Here is a 23,918-nt window from a genome sequence, read left to right on the forward strand (position 1 = left end):
GCCATATATCATAATGCAAAAATGCATTCAGCTTAACTTAAAACGTCCAGATGGTCTATCACAGTCTAATAACCCTGTTTAGAAGTCCCAAGTCTCTTTTGAGACTCACAGCAGTCTCTTAACTCTAACCTTCAGTAATATCAAAACACATATTACCATTCAAAGGTTGGGGGAGAAGGGAGGGAGTGTGATGGCTATTCATGTCAACTTGATTACATCTGGAATGAACTACAATCCAGAAATGAAGGGCACGCCTTTGAGAAGCTTTCTGTTTGGATTGAAGAGGGTGAATCCAGACCTTTGAGGCAGGAAGACACATACCTTTGACCTGGTATCTTGAGGCAGAAATACACACTTCTTTTTATCTGTTATCTTAATTAAAGCTAGAAGATACACCTTTAATATAGGCTATACCTTCTGCTGGAAGTCTATATAAGGACCAAGAAGAAAACTTTTACTCTTTGCCCACTTGCCCTTGCCTTGCTAGCACATCCATTCCTTCACTGATATTAGAGCCTACTCTTTGGGGTTATACAGAGGAGCAGCTAAGACATCCAGCCTGTGGGACTGAGCAACTACCAGACTCTGACTTTCTATTCACAGCTAGCCATTGTTAGATTAGATTAGTCATTTAAAAATATATATTACTATATATATTATATAGAGAGAAAGTAAGAAAGATAGACAGAAAGACAGACAGACAGACAGACACACACACACAGAGACGGGGGGGGGGGGGAGAGTCATTTCATAATTTGGTGATTCTAGAGAACCCTGACTAATACAGAAGCATAGTAAGGAAACCATGGACCAAAGCAAGACCAAAGACCAGCATGTCATACTTCAAATTCTGCATCTCCATGTCTGATGTAATTCCTTTCAGCATTGTTGACTGCAACACACTTCTCTCTCTTGGATTGTTCCACACCGGGTCTGCAGCTCTTCTAGGCATGGGTCCCATGATTATGCCATCTCCAACATCTTAGGGTCTCCCAGGCAATCCAGGTTTCACCTTCACAGCTTCTCACAGTGGCCTCTCTGGGCCCTGATGCAGGAACAACTCTGTCCCACACATGGCCTTGGTAGCTTTCCTTAGTCTTGGAAGGAGATTCTACAATGTCTCTCTTGTATCCTTGACTCTCAAGCTAGACCTATGTGGCTGAAACTGCCATGTTTAGGGTAAAACTTGGCCCCCTCATTAAATCACATCTGCATAAGCTGTCCCTCACTGAGTAAGCTTTTCTTCAATTCTTGTTCATAAGGTGGAGCTCAGGGTGGGGTCTCCCAAGGTCTCTGCTCCCTTAATTCCATTCAGCCTCAAGCTTGCTTTTTATCTCCTTGAGTATTGGACTCAGCTCCATTACACTTCCTGATGTTCCTTTTCTCCTCAAACAGTACTTTTAGTATTTTTCCTTGCTCAGCTTACTGTTTCATTATAGATCTGCATAAGAGTGGCCACTAATAACCACACAACACAGTCAACACTAGGCTGCCTTGAAATCTCCACTGCCAATGCCACTAATCCAAAACTCTTCAATTTAGTCTCAGGCAGACTTTTCTGACAAGGACAAAAAGCAGCCAAGAATGGTGTCTATGTCTCTTACTAAGATTCTTCCTATCTGAAACCTCTTGAGCTGGATCGTTCTAATCATAGCCAGCACCACTCTGTCTTCCACGCTCTACTAGGATGGCCCTTGAGCCACATTTCTAGTCCCGAATCCCAGTTTTCAATATTCCTCTCATGAACAGCATGGCCAGGCCTGCCACAGGCCTGGTACCAACATCTCATTCCTGGTACCAACTTCTATTACAGTTTCAGAATCCACCATGGGCAGAGCAAGGTAGTATGCAGGTAGGTGTTACAGCAGCAGCTGAGAACTACATTCTGATCCAGAAAGAGAGAGAGAGAGAGAGAGAGAGAGAGAGAGAGAGAGAGAGAGAGAGAGAGAGAGAGAAAGAGAGAGAGAGAGAGAGAGAGAGAGAGAGAGAGAGAGAGAGCCCAGTGGCACACTTCCTCCAACAAGGCTACACCTACTAATCCTCTAATCCTTTAAAAGAGTCCACTCCCTTGTGACTAGGCATCAATCATATGGGTCTATGGCCATCTTATTCAAATACCACACATAGAAAAAAATATCATAAAGATGGATTCCACTGATGTCCACAGGCAACTCAGACCTTGTGGGACAGACAAACTCAGCCCTTCCTCAAACTACAGCCCAATGAAATCAGAGCCAGCAAAGCTGAGGATAACACTGATGGCCATCTTTCTTCTCCTAGTCAGGGGAAAATGAACAATTTCCTGTGGTCATAATCTCCTATGCAGTTTTCAGTTAAGACTATGGTTTTGTGTATCTATCTATTCCCCACAAGACAGAGCTCTGTGAACTTGGCTGATAACTAGGCTGCTTTATTATGTCTCCTAGAAAGCCATTGCCCTCTGAAGGTTAGCTGCAGGTGACTGGTTATCTGTGACTCTGGCCATAAGAAGAGGAGGTGGCACACATTCCTGGGTGAAACTGCCCATCCCATAGGGCCCGGCTCCTACCTGTGCTCGGGGGTGAGCACTGCTTCTCTGTCATTGTCATCACGCACAGAGGACTCCAGCCTGGGATGTTCCCGCTGCAGCAGCTGCTCCCATTCCTGCTCCAGGGCCTGCTCCCTTTGGGGAAAAGAGAGTCTGAGCTTAGCCACTGGCACTGCTACCTGAAGCCCACCATCTCCCCAGGATTCAGGACACCCCCACCCCAGAACACAGCATAGCTAGGGAGTACAAGACCATATGCTGGAGCAGGCTCTAACGGTGATTAGAGAGTGTCTGCCACACAATGTCCAATGTGTCTTTATTTGTGGATCTCTTTCGACGTTCCCTTATTCTCTAACATCCCCAGAACTGGGCGTGCTCGTCTATTACCCCACAGTTTAGCACACGATGAGAGGAGGCTTGTACCCTCCACTTGCATCTCCACCCTCCAGAAGCCAGAGCCTCCCTCCTGTCCTCCTGTACCCTTCCCTCTCTCCCTTTGGCCTCTGTCCTGTAGCGGGTAGGAGCACCTCATCTCTTTTCTCACCAGTGAGCCTCCCCCACCTCTGGCCTTTACTAAGGCTGCTGTACCTATCATTACTCTGCTGGAGCCACAACTCCCCCTGCTATGCCCTGCATGTAGTCTGTCCTTCCTTCCCACACTCTCGTGGAAATGTAGATTCAGAGAAACATTACTGACAGACAGGCAGAGGGCTATCAAGAGGCCTTGAGCTCTGAGATGGAACTAGATGATGGGTGATTAACTGTTATTTTATTAATGCTATTTGTTTTCCTGTATTCTCTTCCATCTGTCACTAGAGACTGTATAGACGGCAGCACCATACTTCTGGACTCTCAGAACTATGGACCAAATAGTATTTTTTATAAACCTCCTGGTCTCAGGTATTCTGTTACAGCAGTAGAAGATGAACTGATGGGTTCTTTCACTTACTCTTGCTCTAATAATCCTGTACACTCCTAAAGAGCATGAAGCATCCAAACCCTTTGCTGTCCTTGCTTCTAAAAGCTGCTGAAAAAAACCTGGGGAGTCCTCACCCTCTACCTGGCCCTGTTAGGGGCTCCCTATAGTTTTCATAGCCAAGGCCTCTATTATGTGTTCAGAAAACTGATGATTTCTAGCTGGGTGACCAGCTGTTGTGAGGTCACATGCCTAAGTCTTTATTCCTCAAGCAACCTAGAGCCCAGTCACTCTGGCCACCAGACCACCAGGAGCCCCAACTCTCTCAGCTCTGCTGGTTTCTCAGCACTGCACCGTTTCTTCCAGGACAGTCTGTGTGATCTTTCTTAGGCATGCAGAAAAACATATCTCTGCCACGTAAGCTCTAATGACCCAGTGGGTGTCCATGTTCCATGCTTTACCACATCACTCCTTTATATGGCCACATTCCTCCTACCTGTTGGCACCCACATTTCCTGTTCCAGCCCTTCAGGAGCAGCATGGTCTGTGCTACCCACCTTTACAAGACAGCACCCCTCCCTCTCCAAGGTGCAAAGGCAAGCCCTTCTCAGCAGCTCGACAGTACTGAAGATGCCAGAGTCAAGATGAATTTCCAGGCAAATAGAGTGGCACCATCAACTCCCTGCATCAAGTCCCAACAATAGCTTTAAGATAGTAAAAGCCCAAGTCACTGTATAGAAGAGGAAGGCGGGTCGACTCTGGAGTGGGCAGAATGCATAAAACCAAAAAAAAAAAAACAAAAAACAAAAAAAAAAAACAAAAACAACTGTCCACCCATGTGTGTACCTAACTGCACTCTGTGGGCAAGAATATAGGGCTTTGGGTTCTGAGAAAAGAGTCTGACAAGGCAGTAAATGCTTCCAGCAGGAGTCAAGAAGAAGGAGCTCCATCTGCACTCAACATGTGTGTACACGTACCTATATGTGGTCCTATGTGCACACATGCACACAGGAAAAGAGACAGAGGGAAGTTAGGTCATGAGAACAATCTGCTTACAGTCCATCAAACAGCAAACAGGCCCCACGTGAGCAGCTGTTCCTGGCCACCTCACAGTGAGGCATCTACTGTGCACAGGAGGAGCCTACAGTTCCACTCCAGAGGGCCCTCCACACAAGCCAGCCTCCTCCCTGAGAGGTCACTGCAAAAGAGATTGACAGGTGCTGGCGTCCCATACCAGCTCCACCCCACTAAGACATGTCTACTTCTGACCAACATGACTTTTGCCTTCAGAAACTGCAGAGGGGAACAGCCATGCTGAGCTCGGCTTCTTTACGAGATGTGATATGCTGTGAGGCAGAAAGAAGAGGAGCGGGACCAGATAATGGGAGAAGGAAAATAGGCCAAAGATGCTTCAGCACTGGGATAGGCCAGAAGCCATGCTCCCTGATAGGACACCCCTGTGGCATGAACTGAGCTGGGGTGGAGGCTAGGAGGAAGAAGGAACTGGGATAAGGGCTTTGCTCCTGCTGTGGGTGGGGATCCAGAGCCTCCGCTTTGGATCTGCCTATAAGCCTGTGGCACAGGGGCATGCCACACCTACTGGGAAGGCTGCCCCATCCGCACATCAGTCTGAGTCTTTCACAGAAAATGCCCTTGCTCCCACGATGGACCTCACCACATACTCACCTCTTTTCTTGCAGTAAGTAATCCAAGTTATTGACATAGCACTCTGAGCCCGTAGAGGAAATCTAGAAAGACAGGACACAGGCATGGGAGAGACGGAAAAAGCAGACAGGACAATTGATATTGATGTATACTGCTCACTTTTCTCAACAGATGTATGACTTTTTTTAAATCACATAATTGTTTTAAAAAATTTCAAAAGTATGAAGTTCTCTCGACATGCCTGCCCACAGGCAAGCCCAGGTAAGAGCACGTGCATGCTTTCAGATGTTGCTATATGAACACAAGCAAGCAGTGATTCAATCCCTAAACTCAGCAGACAGACACTGCTTCATACTCATCCTGCACTTTGCTCTTTCCAGTCAGAAATACATTGAGTGTCATTTCATATTAATGCCAAAGAGACTCCATATGTGTGCATGTGTATGTATTTATTTGTATGTATGTGTATGTGTGAATATAGTATGCATGTGTGTGCACACAGGTTTGCATATATGTGTGTATATGTGTATTTGTATATATGTGTGCCCATCTCTGTGTATGTGTTATGTGCTCAATTCACATTATCAGGATATTCTTATACATACATCATAGCTCTCTAGTTTCCCGGTGGCAGGCATTTAGGCTACTGACAATCTGGGGCTATGGAAAATAATGAAACACTATGCTTAGAATAAATTTGCTGATTCCATGGCCCTAAAAAGTGTCCCACACTCTATTCCCCACAAGATATCACTGAAGTCTTCTTTAGGATCTCTACTATTAAACCTTAGTCGTAGGCTTCATGTGTTACCAAGACTGGATCCTGACACTGAGGTTCCTCCTTGCTCCAAGGCCAACCCCTAACCTTAGTCATGAAAGTCTTGAGGCCCCATGCAGAAATGCATTCAGTTTTCTATTACCCCTGACATTTGTGAGCAAGCGTCAGGAGTGGAAACATGGGGAGGACTGGAATCTGTCTTGAAGCCTGAACTCTCAGCTGGGGAGAGGTAAGGTATGTGATCAGTAAGAATTGGGGGATGGGGGAAGTGCTGGGTGCAGAGTGTGAGTTGGAGCCTGGCTGTAGAAAGGGTTATCAGAAAGGGTTGGCTTGTGGGTAACTAAGAGAGGTCACCGAAAGGAGAGGTCAATGAGGGGAAGCCAAGATGGCCACTGGCTTGCTTACCTCCGGGGTCCCAGCCTGTTGGCTTGGACCTGCCATGTTCCAGAAGAGCTCCTCCAGAGAGGCCAGCTGCACTTTCTGGTCTGAATCTGGAGGGTCCTTCTCTGAGTCCTCCAGGGGCCTCCTTCTGGCTGGAGGTACTTTCTTGCTCTTGTTTAGGAATTCTACAGGTGGTGGGCTCCAGTCAGTGGGGAACGAGTCCCGGGGCATCTGCATCTTGGGCCTCTTCAGTGATTTGGGAGTTAGAGCCACTGTGGGGCTGTAGAGCTGTGGCGCTGAGTGGAGAGGGAAGTGGTGCAGGAGGCTGCACTTCAGGCTAAATGAAAGGATAGGCACATGAGTGGCTGCCTGGACCCCTGTGGATATGCAAAGAGTCTACCCTATTAGTGTGCCAGACATCAGGTCACACTGGATAAGGAGAGGGACAGCTTGCAATTGCCATGGTGAATCGCAAAAGTAGTGATTCTCCATATGGCTGCCTTCGGCCCCGCCCTCATCATGTCTCTACCAGTGCAGGTGATATGGCCTCTCCACAAGGAAGGGCTAGCAAAGTCATCTGTGGCCACGGCTGAGGACCATTGGATGCTCTGTCCTCAGTGGAACTCCTTACAGGTGAGGTGACTGCCAGAAGAAACCTAGAGACTGTAAATTCCTGTGTTTCCAGGATGGACCTGGTACCCAGTAGGACTTCCTTCTCTGGGCCCATGACAAGGACCTCACCATGCCTGAGGTCAGGTAATTGAGATGAAGGGGCCACCTCACTTCAGCAGCATAATGGACAAGCAGAAGGACTTGGATACCCTCCCTCCCTCCCTCCTTCCTCCCTCCCTCCCTCCCTCTCTTTCTCTCTCTCCTCTTTGTGTGTGTGTGTGTGTGTGTGTGTGTGTGTGTGTGTGTGTGTGAGTGTGTGAGTGTGTGTGTGTGTGTGTGTATGTGTGTGTGTGTGAGTCTCTACCATGTCCCCCAAACCTGCCGAGACCTGGCACATGGTTAGGGTTCCATATTTTTGTGTTGAACTAAAGAGCATTTTAAAGGGATATTGGGTTTGCCAGGATGGACCGTGTCCCACATTTAGACTTGACATAGACTCAGGACCAGGCCTGGAAGACCAGGCTGCAGTGAATTAAGGCCTGGAGCCCAGCGATCTAAGAAAATGAGTTTATAGAAGTTTGTTCTAAACCAACTAGGTTCACACTCAACAGCAATGTCAATCAACTGGGCATGGTGGTACAGACCTCTGATCCCAGCATTCAGGAGGTAGAAACAGGCAGATCTCTGTGAGTTTGAGGCCAACCTGGTTTATAGAGTAAATTCTAGGGCAGCCACAGGTACACAGAAAAACCTTGTCTTGAAAAAAAAAAAATCTCTATAACTACAATATATCACTAAAAATTAATTATATAACTAATCAAAAATGAAAAATGATTACAATGAATATTGACATGTAAGAAATGATTACTGCTTACACTTAGAATGGTTTGTTTGGGGTCAGCAAGGTGCTTCAGCTATTAAAGGTGTTTGTCATGTAAATCTGGAGACCTGAGCCCAATCCTTGGAACCCAGGTAACTGTGGGAGAGTCAATTTCACAAAAAAGTCTTCTGACCTCTGTACATGAATCTGGGTATGCATCATACACACAAGTTCATGTACACAGCACATACACACAACAATAACAATAATGAATTTTAAATGGCTTATTTCTTTTGTTCATTTGTTTGTTTGTTGAGAAAGGGTCTTCACTATGTAGTGCTTTGGCTGTCCTGAAACTCACTCTGGCTGACCTTGACCTCACAGAGATACAGACCTGTCTCTGCCTCCCAAGTGCTGTGTTAAGGTATACACCACTGGCTAAATGGCTTGTTTCTTTAAGGGATCATCCTGTCAAGGAAATGTAACCATTAAAAATGCCTATACCCTGGAACAAACATCAACGAAAAGTGATTCAAGAAAGCCCTAGAATATGAGTTGTCACAGGCCTATAAGCTGATAAAACCCTCAGAACCAACACTGTGAACTATGAAGTTTAGTAAAACAAAACAAGACACCTAAGAACCAGCTGGATGTAGTGGTGGCCATAGGCAGACATTCTGTTCAGGAACCTCGGTAGAAGAATCACCTGAATTCTGTAGTTCTTGGCCATTCTAGGCAACAAAGCAAGACTATCTCAAAAACTAAACTAAACTAAAATGGGTCTGGAGAGATGGCTCAATGGTTAAGAACTCTCACTGCTCTTGCAGAGGACCTGGATTCTATTTCTAACACCCTTACAGGTGTTCACAATTGCCTATAACTCTAGTTCAAGGGAGTCTGGCACCCTCTTCTGGTATCCACAGGCACCTGTGTGCATGTGGTACACATTCTTGTACTCACATATACACATATACATAATTAAAATTTAAAATAAAATCCTTAAAAACAAAACCAAACAAATAGGCATGGTAGCAGCCTTTAATCCTAGCACTCAAGAAGACAGAGGCAGGCAGATCTCTTGTATTTGGGGCCAGTCTGGTCTACACAGAGTTCCAGACCAACCTGGAACACCTAGTCTCAAAACAAACACAACAATTAAAAAACCCATAAAACAAAAAAAATGAACGCAAAACAAGTAAGAATGTCACTAGTCACCTGATTGGGTCCCTTTGCTCTAACTAGATAGAATACAGGAATAAGTGAAAATACTCTTCAGGGTTGGCAGTCCCAAGTCCCCAAATGCCTAAGGCCCAGGAACTAGAGACCAGAGGCTTATGCCTCTAAACCATAAGAGCTAGGGGCCTCTAGATCCAGGCTGTAGAAGCTAGAGACTTAAAATTAAAAGTTCTAAGCATCAGGTTATAGGTTTATAAAAAAATAAAGTTTAACTACCAGCAGCCCCAGCACTTGGAGGCCACTGTAACCCTCAGCTTCCAGCAGCAGTGTGTGGTGGCAGTAGCAGCTCCAACAATGGCATCCTAGCAGGCCTCTGGTGCTGGAACCCTCAGGCCTACAGTGGTCAGTGCCACAACTCAGGTCTTAGCATCCTTAGTCCTTGACAGAAACTGGTGGTACAGCTCTTGGGCTCAAGGGGTTACAGACTCTGGCCTTTGAGGCTTAGCAGCTCCCTGGAACTTTTCCAGTGATGGGGCTGGCAGTTCTTTATGGTCCTGGCTGTCCTCATCTTTACCCTTTTGCTTTGCTCCCCCCCTCACCCTCGCACCCCACTTTCTGGAACTCTTCAGCTGCCCTCTTGTGGCTGCTGTTGCTATCTTCAGGGTTGGCTCTACTAACACACTCTCCTGTCTCTCTATCAGCTCAAAAGACTCATGATAATGAATACCAAAATCGGGGCCATCAAGATAGTTCAGTGGGGAAAGTCCTATGCCCAGCAAGTCTGATACAAGCAAGTTCAATTCCTGGAATCCATAGTGGGAGAAGAGAACCAACGCCCAAAGTTGTGCATGTGTGCTCAGCCTGGCTATAGGCACGGGTTCACCTGTAGCTGTAGGTTGTGAGCCACCTTGCATGGGTGCTGGGAACCAAACTCCAATACTGTGGAAGAACTCAACCACTGAAGCTATCTCTCTAGCAGCCTCCCATTACATTCCCAAGGCAGTGTACTCCTGAATCCTATCCCTTGGGAGGTGGAAGCAAGGAGGTTTTGAACTTTGTCATTCTTGGCTACACATTGAGTACAAGGCCAGCCTGAGTTATTCTGAGACCATCACACAAAACCAGAACAACAATCATACCAAAACAAAACAACCTCTAGAACAATAACAACAACAAAATAAAAAAAAAAAATAGGCAAATTAAAAAGACCACTGAGAGAAACCTGGGCTTAATGCTGTAACATTTAGGAGAGTGTGTTCTGGCTGACTCAGAGGGAGGAGAACAGCCTGCTCATCCCAATAGGGGTTGGCAAACACATCTGCATATCCCATGCAAATGAAGGACCACAGGTGAACCAATCACACAGATCTTCTGCTGGCTCACCTGGAGAAGTGAGAGCTACAGTGGGTCACTGAGAGTTCTGATGGCAATCAGTCAAGCAAATGTTGTTTTGAAACAGTCATGGTTGAGTTAACATTCTGAAGTTGGGACAACTTCAGCAGCACCCAGCTAAGGCTGCACTGAGGCTTACTAAAGATGTGTGTGGAACTCTCAACCATGGACTGGCATGTGGGTACTTAGCTGGGTGCTTGCCTCTTAGTCCTTGTGCAAGGCAGCAGTGCACCAGCAAAGAATCAAATGATGTCCGTGTGTCACACTTCCTACTCCCTAACACTGTGCCTGATTAAAAGAAAAAACAAACATTAAAAGGGTTGTCGTGGTTTGAATAGAAACACCCCCACAGACTCATATATTTGAATGCTTGGCTCATGGGGAGTGGCACTATTAGAAGGTGTGGCCTTGTTGGAGCAAGTGTGTCACTGTGAGGATGGGCTTTCAGCTTTCCTATGCTCAGGCTCCCCTGTGTGGAATGAGAGCTTCTTCCTTGCTGCCTTCTGATCAAGATGAAGAACTCTGGCTCCTCTAGCACTATGTCTGCCTGCACACTGCCATGCTGCCCACCATGATAATGGACTAAACCTCTGAACTGTAAGCTAATTAAATGGTTTCCTTTATGAGTTGCTGGGGTCATGGTGTCTCTTCACAGCAGTAAAACCTTAAGCAGTGGTGGCTGGGGTCTGCAAATATGGCTCGATGGGTAAAGTGCTCTGTATAAGCTTGAGAGGCAGAGTTCAGATCCTTAGCATGCACTTAAAAATTCGGCTGTGGTGGTACATATCTGGGAACTTGTGACCAGTCAGTCTAAACAAAACAGTCGGCTTCTGGATCAGTGAAGAAAACTGGTCTCAAAAATAAGGTTGGAAGTGGCTCAGCAGTTAAAGTTCTGGCTGCAGGCACATGAAGACCAGAGTACAGAGCCCCAGAACCTATTCAAATGCTGGGGGGGTGTGGCTACCCACTGGTAATTAGAGTTTAGAAGGTGGAGACAAGGCATCCTTGACATTTTCAACATGAACACAAGCTCGCACATAGAAAACAAAACAAAATTTGGAGAAGAGATTTGAGGAAGACCTACTGATGTCAAATTCTAGCCTTTATGCATCTGCACAGGTAAGCACACTCCCACACATGTACACACAGGTACATACACACACTAACAAAATAAAATAAAGGTACACCTATAATAAATATTTTTAGCATCAACAATAATTTTTTTTATCTATTAGCACCTATATAACAATCAGCCTATGACCCCATGCTCCAGGGAGAAGTGGGTTGTGCTAAGTTGAGGTTTCAAAAGTCCACACTAAACCCAGTCTTTCCTCCTCCACTGTCTCTCAACCCCACCCCCTCCTCCTCTCTGCCTGTGGATCAGGATGTAGCCCCCTCAGCTTTGGTTCCAGCATCATGCCTGCTTGCATGGTACCATGCTTCACGCTATGATAATATGCAAACCCTCTGAAACTGTAAACAACATCAAATTAATTCTCAAAGAGCTGTGGGTGAGGTTCGTGGTGCCTGGGATGCAACCTGGGGCCCCCCACTTCTTTACTCTACCATTGCAGTAATTACCAGGCCTTGGTTCTATTTTCTGACCCCAGCCACCATCTAGTGACTAACTGGTCCCTAAAATACTCTCTTGGGCCTTTGTTTCACCTTTCCCTTACTTAGAACTTCTTCTGAGCCTCCAGGGAAGTGTTTTCAAAAGCATTACAGGCAAATGTTCTGGGCTGGATGGAGAGAGCAGCAGAGAGAACAGAGAGCTCTGAAAGGAAGAGGCATGGAGGAGGAGCAGATAAGGATCTCCCTGGGAAATACCTGAGAAGACCCTAGCTTTAACTACTGGCTGATCTTTGAGCAACTCATAGTAAGGAAGCCACAGTTAGGCAGTGACAGAGACATGCCTAGGAGCTAAAGGAGCACCCAAGGAAACCAATGAGCAAGGCTAGTCCCTCTCCTGCTGCAGGTCTCTCCTCTTCCCTCATTTCTTTCCCCTTTTCTGTTTTTGCTTTAAACTCTGGCTGTTTAAGGCAATCTCTACTAAATCTCTTTAAAAGAAAGAAAGAGAGAGAGAGAGAGAGAGAGACAGAGAGAGAGACAGAGAGAGACAGAGAGACAGAGAGAGACAGAGAAAGGAAGGAAGCAAGAGAGAGTGTAAGACAGAGGAAGGGAGGGAGGGAAAGAAAGACAGACAGGGTCTTAGTACACAGCTCTGGCTGGTCTCAAACTTATACCTGCCTCAGTTCCCTACCACTCCCAGCTTTTAAATAATGTAATAATCACTGAACTAAAGCAACAAAATCATAACCAATATAAAAACATTACAGTGATCATAACCAATAAAAAAGTCTTTAGAGAACTCACTATGCACACATATATGAGTCATAGGAACAACAAATCCTGGAGTGTAGGAAGAAGCCAGCTGCAAGTCGAGTGTTAGTAAATATACCATCACAATGTCCAGTTGTGCCTTTTTTTTTTTTTTTAATGACCTGTCTCTCTTGTAGCTCTGGCTATTCTGGAACTTGCTATGTACACCAGCTGGCCTCAACTCACAGAGAGTCTCCTGCCTCTGACTCCCAAGTGCAAGCATTTCACATCCAGTTTTCTACATAAAATTACAAAGTATGCAAAAAGCAAAACAAACCCCAATATTATGATCTCTTCATAGGAAAGATAGGAAGCAACAGACACTATTCCTGAGGAAGCCCAGATGGTGGCTCTTTCAGACCAAATGTAACCAATGGTCTAGAGTATGTCCAAGGAATTCAGGGTGACCATGACAAGAAGTCAAGAGAAATCAAGAGAACGATATGCCACCAAGCTAAGTGTCAGCAGAGAGGTGGGGGGAAAGTGCCAAGCAGAACTCTGGAGTTCAAAAAGTATAAAAATGGAAATGAAAACTCTATAGCAAATGAAATTATCTTCCAACAAAGACAGAGATAGTGAGACCTCTAAAAACAAAGGGAGGAAAATAAGCTGCTAGCAAACCTATTTTAGCAAGTAAATACACCAAACTCAAAGTATGGGTTGGGGACCGTCTGCTGGCAAAGGAAAATCAGTTTCTCCAATGGAGTCTTGATGTGTGTATCAACCACACCTTAGGTGTGACCTCATGCCCAGGAATAGTCAGCAGTCAGGTCACAAGAAACCGACTCAGCAGAACTGCAGGCTTTCTGTCTCATTTTGCTTTGTTCGGACATTTTTTTCTTACTGATATTTTGTTTATTCTGATTTTCATTTTTGTGTTTTTGTGTGTGTTTGCGGCTTTTTTCTTTTGTTTATTTTGTTAAGAGAAAGAAAAATCATAAGCTCAGGAGGAGAAAACATGATTAAAATTATTGTTTGAAAACTTTTTTCCATTAAAAAAAAAAAGAGGGAGAAATCCATGTATAAACTAAAACAAACAAAATGTCAGGGTCTGAAGAGATGGCTCACTGGTTTAGAGCACTGGCTGCTCCTCCAGAGGACTCAGGTTCAGTTTCCAGCACCCATGTATACCAATATGGCTATAGTCTCCATCCTTTATGTTGATATTTTTATATAAAAAATAGCTTTATGTTGTGTCTGTCAGAAGTGATTTATTGTACTGCATTACACATTCATCTTTTAAGTCAGTCAGGAGAAAAAGGAGTTACCACACACTGGCTTATATTTATCTTATTGGTGTGGCATTTAAAATTTCTTCCACTTATTATTTTTGTATGTGTATGAGTATGTGGCCCGCATGTGTGTCACTGCATCACAGGCATGCAGTCCCTACAGAGGTTATAAGAGAGCACTGGATCTCCTGGAGTTCTCGCTCCAGATAAATGCTTCCTTCTATAGGTCTCCAAGGTCTTCACAGCATAGAATGTCTCTTACACACAAGGCCCTTTGCATTGAGGCAAACAGTCCTGTCCTGGGTCCTGGAGCCTTGTCCTCAGCTCCACATTCGTAAGAATGCATGAATAAATAAATAAATTCCAGATTTATTTTACTTTATGTGTATGACTGTTTTGCCTCTTTGTATCTGTAGGTACTTTGTGTATATATGGTCCCCTTGGAGGTCAGAAGGGGGCACTGAATTCTCTGGGACTGGAGTTATAGACAACTGTGAGCCACCATCTAGGTGCTGGAAACTGAACTCAGGTCTTCTGGAAGAGCAATAAGTGTTCTTAACTTTTGCACCAACTCTGCAGACCCCGACTTTATTTAAGAGGACCATGGTATGTAAGGAACCCACTGAAGCAGTCTTACAATGGGACTGAGGAACTGGACACAATTTCCTAAAACAGCATTAATCCAAATAAGATTGTGTACAGTACATGTCATCTATAGGTAAATAACTTGTATTTTGGCTTGCATGATTTAAAAATAATTATACAAAGTAATAATTATATAGCTATGCAGATGATCATGTACTGTATGAAGATATAATTCATGACAATGAAAACATAAAAGGGTGTGTGTGGTAAAGGCATCAGGTTTTTTTTTATCACAATTAAAAAGTTTCAAAATTAAAAAGTTTCAGAAATTTCAGATCCAAGTTCATCATTTATAAATACACTAAAGCACAGTCCACACAAATTCAGACTGATCCTACCTACAGTATCTTAACAAAACATTTTTTTCTATCAGAGACAAATGAGTAATTTGTTTCATCCATAATATTTAATTGATTTTAAATGAGAAAATGAAAAATGTTTTGTTAGACATTATAAGCAGAAACTTTGGAGTCTGATAAAGAATGATAGCGGATACTTCTTTTTGATATTCTTGGGATTCTAGGGACCAGGTTTTTATATATCATTAAATTGTTGTTTTCCAAATCAGCTTAATTATTTGAGATAAAAATGATAATTTCTAAGATAACTACTATAAATATTTCTTTCTAAAAATAAAGAACTATTTTGTGTTTGAGTATTTTGCCCACATGTACTTATGTGCACCACACGTGTTCCCGTGAAAGTCCCAGAGGAGTCAGCTCACAAACTCTGGTCCTCTCAACCGAAACAAGTGCTCTTAAACACAGAGCTGTATCTCCAGCCCCAGGAAGACTATCTTAAAGGGGGTGAAAATAGGGGCTGGAGAGATGGCTCAGTGGTTAAGAGCACTGACTGCTCTCCTAGAGGTCCTGAGTTCAATTCCCAGCAACCACATGGTGGCTCACAACCATCTGTCATGGGATCTGATGCCTTCATCTGGTGTGTCTGAAGACAGAGACAGTGTACTTATATATGGTATAAATAAATCTTTAAGGGAAAAAGGCGGGGGTGAAAATATAGCTCAGTGCTACAATGCCTACCTTAGCATACCTGAGGCCTTACGTTCAATCCTGGGGAAAAAAAAGAACCCAAAATATACAGAGAAGGAGATGAGCATGAAGGTATATGCATATAGTCCCAACTCCAGAAACTTGGAAAGATAAAGAAAAGTAAAAGAATCGTAAATTCAAAGCCATTGTGGGCAATGTAGCAAGAACCTGTCTCAGAATAAAATGTTTAAAAGAGCTGTCAATGTACCTTAGTATTAGAAACTTACCTAACAATGTATGAGGCCTTGTGTTTAGTTCCTAATATCCCTTGGATGGATGTGTGTGTGTGTGTGTGTGTGTGTGTGTGTGTGTGTAAGCATAAATGAAGCAATCCAAACAGAATATTATAAAAGAAAGCAACTAAGTAGAAAAAATAGTGATAAAAGAACAAAGAAGATATATAGAGAAACCAGTGGTAAAATTGCAGGAACCCTTTCTTCCCAGCAATTAATTTTAAAAAGATCTATTTATTTATATAGAGTGCATTTATTTATTTTTAAGTATTCATTTATTTGTTTATTTGTTTATAGAGTACACTGTAGCTGTCTTCAGACACACCAGAAGGCAGCACTGGATCCCATTGCAGATGGTTGTGAGCCACCATCTGGTTGCTGGGAATTGAACTCAGGTCTTGTGGAAGAGCAGTTGGTGTTTGTCTTAGTTAGGGTTTTATTGCTGTGAACAGACACCATGACCAAGGCAAGTCTTATAAATAAAAATATTTAATTGAGGCTGGCTTACAGGTTCAGAGGTTCAGTCCAGTATCAAGGCAGAAGCATGGCATCATCCAAGCAGGTTGGTGCAGGAGGAGCTGAGAATTATACATCTTCATCCAGAGGAAACCAGGAACAGCTGAGTATCCTTAGGCAGCTAGGAGGAGTATCTCCAAGCCCATCCCCAGAGTGACACACTTCCTCCAACAAGGCCACACCTTCTACTAGTGCCACTCCCTGGGCCAAACATATGCAAACCATCACATTCCACTCCCTGGCCCCCATAGGCTTGTTCAAACACATGAGTCTATGGGGGTCATACCTAAACATAGCATGATAAAAAGTACATTTAGTCCAACTTCCAAAGTCCCCATAGTCTGTAGCATATCAACAATGTTAAAAGTCCAAAGTTCAAAGTCTCTTCTGAGATCCATCCAATCACATAACTGTAATTCTTGAATTAAGTCAGGCAGTCAGCTGGGCAAACTCCAAATTCTGCCATCTCCACACACATGATCTTCTGGGCTCCTCCAAGGGCTGGCTTCACTTGTCCAGCTCTGCCCTCTGTAGCACTTCAAGCTCAGGTTGACCCACTACACCTTTGCTGTTGTTCTTGGCAATCATCCCATGGTACTGGCATCTTAAATATACTGGGGTCTTCCATTGCAACTAGGCTTCACCAAAAGCCTCTTCATGGTGCCAAGCCTTATATCCTTTGCATGACCCCTTCAATCCTAGATTGTCAACTATAACTGAGGCTGCACTTTCACCAATGGCCTTCCATGGCCTCTCACAGTCCCAAGCCTCAGCTGTTCTTCATGACACCTTCATGCCTTCAAAACCAGTACCACCTGGGTGATCCTTACACATTACCAAGTACAGCTGCAGCATGAGGTACAACCTTGGCTATCTCTGGAACACAGTTTTTTTGTCCTCTCAGAAAACACTTCCCAGAAGATTTCACCTCACTGATGCTGCCTCTTCTTAATCACCACTAATTTCTTAGCTCCAGTTAATCAGCATCAATTGTCCCAGTATCTCCTTCTCCTCTTAAATATAAGGCCAGAGCCACATGGCTGAAACTGCCAAGTTCTGCTACTTGCAAGAGCTGGACCATGCTCCCCTTGTTCTAGTACAGTATCACTAAATTCCTCTTTTCTAAGTCGTTCACTACCTAAGCTTGGCTGTCCTGGCTCTTTCTATGTAGATTGACTTTGAATTTAGAGATCACTATGTCAATTTCCTCAGATTAAAGGTGTGTACCACCACATCTGGATTTTTTTTTTTTTTTTTTTTTTTTTTTTTTTTTTTTTTTTTTGGCTCCTGGGATTAAAGGTTTGTACTAAGTCGCCTGGAGCTAATTTGCTGGGTGGGGTCTTGTCTTTACTTCCTTAATTCAATGTAAAATTCTGGAATGCAGGATTTAGCTCTGCTTCACTTCCTGGTGTCCCTTTAGTACTCGAAAAATATATTTTGTATCTTTCCTTTCTCAACTTGCTCCTTTTCATTAAAATGTTCTTCATTAGGGTGAGCTTTAGTAACCACACAACAGAATTTACACCAGGCTGTTTTGAGACTTTCTTTTTCAAGGAAGACTCTTTCGACAAGGGCAAAAAGCAGCCATGTTCTTCACCAAAATACTACAAAAACAGTCTCTTGGCCACATACTGAAATTCTCCACTGAAACCGCTTGATCCCAAGTCAGCACATTTCAAATCACTCTCAGTAACAAAGTCTTCCATATTCTTACTAGGATAGCCCATTAGGCCCCATTTAAAGCCTTCTGCAGCTTTCCAAATCCAATGTCCCCAAATCCACATTCTTCCAAACAAAAGCATGGTCAGGCCTATCACAGCAATACCCCACTCCTGGTACCAAGTTCTGTCTTAGTTAGGGTTTTATTGCTGTGAACAGACACCATGACCAAGGCAAGTCTTATAAATAAAAACATTTAATTGAGGCTGGCTTACAGGTTCAGAGGTTCAGTCCAGTATCAAGGCAGAAGCATGGCAGCATCCAGGCAGGTATGGTGCAGAAGGAGCTGAGAATTATACATCTTCATCCAGAGGAAACCAGGAACAGCTGAGCATCCTCAGGCCGCTAGGAGGAGTATCTCCAAGCCCATCCCCAGAGTGACACACTTCCTCCAAGGCCACACCTTCTACTAGTGCCACTCCCTGGGCCAAGCATATGCAAACCATCACATTCACTGAGCCATCTCTCCAGCCCCAGCCAGCAATTAAGTGTAAATAAAATCTTTAAAAAATTACAATTACCTAAGGTGTGTGCAGATGAGTGTGTGTCATAACACACTGTGTCGGTCAGAAGACAACCTGTAACAGTTTTCCTTTCAATATCACTGGTATCCTGGAAATCAATCCCAGGTCTTCAGGTTTGCAGCAAGTGCCTTTACCCACTGAGCCATCTCGACATCATAAAGGTAGAGACTGGCAGCCTTACTTGATGATATATACTTGGAATCTCAGCATGCCAGAGGCAGAAGCAGCAAGACTGCCACAGCTTCAAGGCTACCTGGTTTACATAGTGAATTCCAGACTTAACTGAGGATTGGTGAGGTCCTGCGTCTGTGCAGGGAGGCAGGATGTGGGAAGTTTTTGAGATGTGGTCTCTATTTTTGTAACTCTGGCTGTCCTGGAACTTGCTAGCTAAACCAAGCTGGCCTCAAACTCACAGTCAATCACCTGCCTCTGTCTCCTGAATGCTGAGATTAAAGGCGTTCCACCACTCCCAGCCATGATGGACTCTTACTCTCTGGAACTATAATCACAAATAAACTTTATAAGTTGCCTTGCTTGTGGAGTTTTAGCACAGCTACAGGAAACGAACACTACATAAATAGTTTAAAATTTTGAAGGAAAGCGTGGGGTCTGAACAGTACTGTAAAGCTGGGTCTAACAAACACTTCCACCTTGTATTAGCTGGATGTACATAATCCTGAAGAACACAGGGAGAAGAGCATTGTTCACCAATGAACCATACAAGGCCTTGTATACAGACATCTAGGACAGCATTATTCATAACAGCTAAAAGCAGAAACCGCAAATGCTCATCACTGGATGAATGGATCAATGTGGTATTAGCGACATAATGAAATCTTGTTCATCAATAAAAAAGGAATGAGATACAGACAAATGCTACTACACTGACAAACCTGTGAAAGAGCCCATTCATAAACGAGTCCAGATTGCATGAATGACATGTCCACCAGAGGCCAATCCTCAGAATAGAAAGTAGGTTAATAACTGTCTCTGGCTGAAAAAAGGAGGGATGCTGGGTGTGGCAGCGAAGGCGCACATGTTTCTTTTTTGGCAGCGATGAAAATGCTTGGCAACAGGGAAAAAGCAGAACAATTCCACTGACCTGGCACCCCAAGCAGGGGGAGTGCTGTGGGGACCACACACCACAGGGAAGCTGCAGAAAAGCACAGGCACACCTGTGTGTGCTGCAGTGGTATTTGCCCAGCTACTGGACAGGCTGAGGCAGGAAGGTCCCTTGAATCCAGGAGTTTGAAGGAAGAAAGAAAGAGTGGAGAGAAGAGGAAGAAGGAGGGGGCAGGAGAGAGGTGGAGGAGGAAGAAGAAATCCAGAAAGCAAAAATATCACTGTTGCTACTCAAGCTGGACTCTAGAAAGGACAAAAGAGGACAATGATGGAGAGACTCGTCAAACAAAAGTTACTCACATAAGGGCTGGAGTGATGGCACAGCTTTCTGTCCTTACAGAGGACCAGGTTTCCAGTCCCAACACCAATCTTGTGTCAAATGATTACTCTAAGTGTGGTTGCAGGGGTTCCTTCCCACATCCTCTTCTGGCCTCCACAAGCACTTATGCATGTGGTACACTGACATACATGTAGACAAACACATACACATAAAATGTTTATTTTGAACATGACCTGTGTTGTACTGCTGTTAGAGAGGCAAGAGGGAGAGACAAAGACTCTGGAAGCTCCTTTTGAGTAGCCATGCCTCTTGAGGTTTTCCAAGTTCGGGATAGAAGTCATAAAACTTCTCTTTTAAAAGACAGTTTATTTTATTTGAGGATTTTAAAGTAGCAAGCAAGCCTGCAACATCTGCTGAAGACAGTGAGCAGCTACCAAGATGATAAATCAAATACAAAAAGGAATGGCTGATGTAAGGATGAGAGGAATTCCATGTGGTCAAGCCTCATGCAGCAGGGAGGGAGGGCATTTTCTCCTTTTTAGATCCGTTTCTTTTCTGAGCACAAGTGCCGTCTGTGTCATCCTGACAATGCAGAGCTGCTAAGTTTAGGCAACATAATGCCAGCCTTTGTTCTGTCCACTTGGATTTTGCTGTTCCCATTTCGGCTGCTCCTCAAAATCACCCAGGGGTTCTACAAGTTCAGCAGTGCTCCATCCACAGAACTGGTAGTGGGGGTTAGGAATAGGGGTGATCCCAAATGTGGATCAGAGGAGAAAATGTGTCATCACTGACTGAAAAAAAATGACATGACACCCAGCCCCTCTTCACCCTTACAAAGAGGCTTGTGTGTCTCAACCACATTGATGAGCTTGAGTCACTCAGCACACAGATGAAGAGTCTCTGTGCCAGGCACCCAACCTAGGGCCTGGCTCAGAAAGGATTCACAGAAAGTTAGGGGCCATTGTTCATTAACATCCAATGCACTAGACACAGAGCACAGATGCAGACCCAGTTATTACTGTACACACAGACAAGCATACTTAAGTGAGAATAGAACAAAGACACTATTAATTAAAGTATTACCATGTGCACTTGTACGTGTGAGCGTGTACCATGGCACACAAATGAGATGACAACTTGCAGGAGTCTTGCCTTCCACCATGTAGACCCACCATGTTTCATTTACGGTTCTCTAAAGGAACAAAACTTATAGAATGGATATACGGATAGAGGAGACTGTTTAGATGCCTTACAGGCTGCGTTCCAGCTAATCCAACAGGGGTTATCTCTATCAACAGAAGGTCCAATAACCCAGCAGTTATAACATATTCTTGACAAACTATGATCTTAGCGGTATTCATACCTATCGTTCTCTATTAACCAATTTGTGCTTCCTTCACCCCCCAGTAAGCACTTGAGCAGCTCTTGGCCCTTTCCCTAGAGGACTGACCCACACCTTCATCCATGAAGGGTCTGTGTCCTTTATCATCAGCCTGGATTAGGCTGTTATAGTTTCCCACGGACTCGCCTCTCAGGTCATGGAAGAACCAAGAGATACTCTAAAGAACTTGCTGCACCCCAGTCAATCTTTCTTACCTACATGCAGAGGAGCAATCCAATTTCCCCTTGGTGATGTGCATCAGGCATCCCTCCTAATATTATAATTCCTCTTAGCCAACTGGCTTAAGGGCATCAAAAGTCTAAAGTGGTAGAGGGTGAGGGAGGTCGGGATTTATGTCTTTAATCCCAGCACTTGGAAAGCAGAGACAGGCAGATCTCTGAGTTTACGGCCAGACAGCAAATAATACAAAGAGAAACCTGTCTTGAAAAAAACAAATAAACAAGTCCACAGTAGCCAACAGAATGTTTGTTATGGCTTCTAATAGGACCATACTACTATAGTCCAACATACTAGGTCCAAAACTACTAGACCAGCAGAACTTAAGGTCACAGGAAAAGGAAACAAAAATTTTCCTAGTGGGTCACTAGGGTGATAGTAAACAGAACTAGTCCCTTTTCCATTCCTTGATTCCTGGCTATGTGAGAACCTGCACCATATATCTGACAGATGGACAGTGACTGAAAGCATATACTGACTTCTGGAGAACCCTCACTTACTCCTCCAGAATGCTGCCACCTAATTGGCTCTGTAACTTTTTTTAAAAAAGATTTATTTATTATATATGAGTACACTGTAGCTGTCTTCAGACACACCAGAAGAGGGCATCAGATTTCATTACAGATGGCTGTGAGCCACCATGTGGTTGCTGGGATTTGAACTCAGGACCTCTGGAAGAGCAGTCAGTGCTTTTAACCACTGAGCCATCTCTCCAGCCCTGGCTCTGTAACTTTGTCTTCAAAAGGCTATTCCATCTTCTTATCAGGCCAGCTGATTCAGACAGTGGGGAACATGATAAGACCAGTGGAAGCCATGATGGTGGCTCCACTCTCATACTTCTGGCTGTAAAGTGAGTTTCTTGGGCAGAAGCAATACAATGTGGAATGCCAAGATGGTGGATAAGGCATTCTGTAAGTCAGTGGATGGTGGTTTGGCAGAAACATTATGGCAAAAAAAAAAAAAAAAAAAATTTGGCAAATCCATTACCAGAACAAGTATCTGCTTCAGTAAGGACAAAGTACTATACTTTCCATGAAGGAAGTGGTCCAATGTAGTCAACCTGCCACCAGGTTGCTGGCTATCTAACCCCTGGGAACGGTGCCGTACCTCTCAGTGTTCGTCTCTGCTCTTGGCAGATCTGGCACTCAGCAGCAATGGTAACCAGATCAGCCTTGGTAACTGGAAGTTTATGTTGTCTAGCCTATGTATAACCTCTGTCTCTGCTACTGTGGCCACTGTGTTCAGAGGCTCATGAGGTAATGACAGGAATGGCTGAGGAAAGAGTCAACTGCCCTCAGAATGGGCCATTCTATCTACTTGATTACTGAAGTCACCTTTTGATGAGCATTTACTCGGGTCACGCCCCATGTACCTTCACATCCTCTGCCCACTTGAAAATCTATTCAGATGCTTCTTCCTCAGATGTTTTTCTCGCCAATTAATCAATCTTTCCATGTCCTTGACCATCCAGCCAGTCCATTGGTTCAGTGAACATTTGCACATCTGGCCATTTCTCCTTCCAAACAAAATGTATTACTATGTGTACTGCCTTAAGTTCTGCTCTCTGTGAAGATCTCCCTTTGTCAACACACACACACACACACACACACACACACACACACACACGTACATATATACACACATACATATACATATCCAAAATCTGGGATAGTAAACATTCTAGGACTGGGGTAATAAGAAGATGGGCTCAAGACCCACAAGGGCCTACTGTGAGCTGGGCTTCAGCAAATCTCCATTTATCATCCAGCCCCTACTCCAACTAAAGGGTCAAAAGGTTGCAGTAAATATTAAAAATATAAATTGATTTATTTCTTTATCGGCCCTGTGGTCTCACTCCTCAGGCCCGACCCTGATACGGAGCCGCACGCTCCTCTGACGCTCCTCTGGCGCCTGGTTTGAGCTTCCACCACAGCCCAACTTGTCCGTGCAACTCCCTTCCCTTGGCGGTTTACTACTGCCTGTTCTCCGCCTCTGTCCCAGGGTGTTTCTCTACCCCAAAATTCCAAGTTGGCTGTTGCTAACTTCAGTCCCTGGGTGGACCCACAACGTTTCTATGCTGCCCCTCCACGGTTTTCTTCTTATAACTTCCCTTCCAGAAGATGCTGAGGCGACATAAACATCCCGTTTACTGCCGTACTTTCTTTCCCCCTGTTTTAGCATCCACTGATGATCCTTGCCGGGAAAGACTTCATTTCGGTGCTCGGAAACTAGTTTTGTTTACTTTTTAAAAATAACTTGGAGTACTTTGAACAAATCAAGCTCATATACAGAAGATCAAGTAAAATCTACAAGTAAAACATACCCAGGGCTGGC

General features: G+C 44.2%; 1 protein-coding gene across 2 annotated transcripts in view; it reads right to left on the reverse strand.

Moving 5' to 3' along the window:
* The window catches only part of FAM178B (family with sequence similarity 178 member B), a gene marked incomplete at its 5' end in the record, with an annotated part of 93,045 nt that extends 86,541 nt beyond the window's left edge, over positions 1 to 6,504 (reverse strand). The window contains 3 exons of one of the 2 annotated variants that reach the window (XM_080917543.1): positions 2,549 to 2,662; positions 5,130 to 5,191; positions 6,292 to 6,504. In XM_080917543.1, the coding sequence (XP_080773669.1) occupies positions 2,549 to 2,662; positions 5,130 to 5,191; positions 6,292 to 6,504 (389 nt within the window). The remainder of the gene's footprint in view (positions 1 to 2,548; positions 2,663 to 5,129; positions 5,192 to 6,291) is intronic. The other variant, XM_080917544.1, reaches the window with a different exon arrangement.
* Between the last annotated feature and the right edge of the window lie 17,414 nt (positions 6,505 to 23,918).

This window comes from Micromys minutus, assembly GCF_963924665.1.
Source record: "Micromys minutus genome assembly, chromosome: 5".
Lineage (NCBI taxonomy): Eukaryota > Metazoa > Chordata > Mammalia > Rodentia > Muridae > Micromys > Micromys minutus.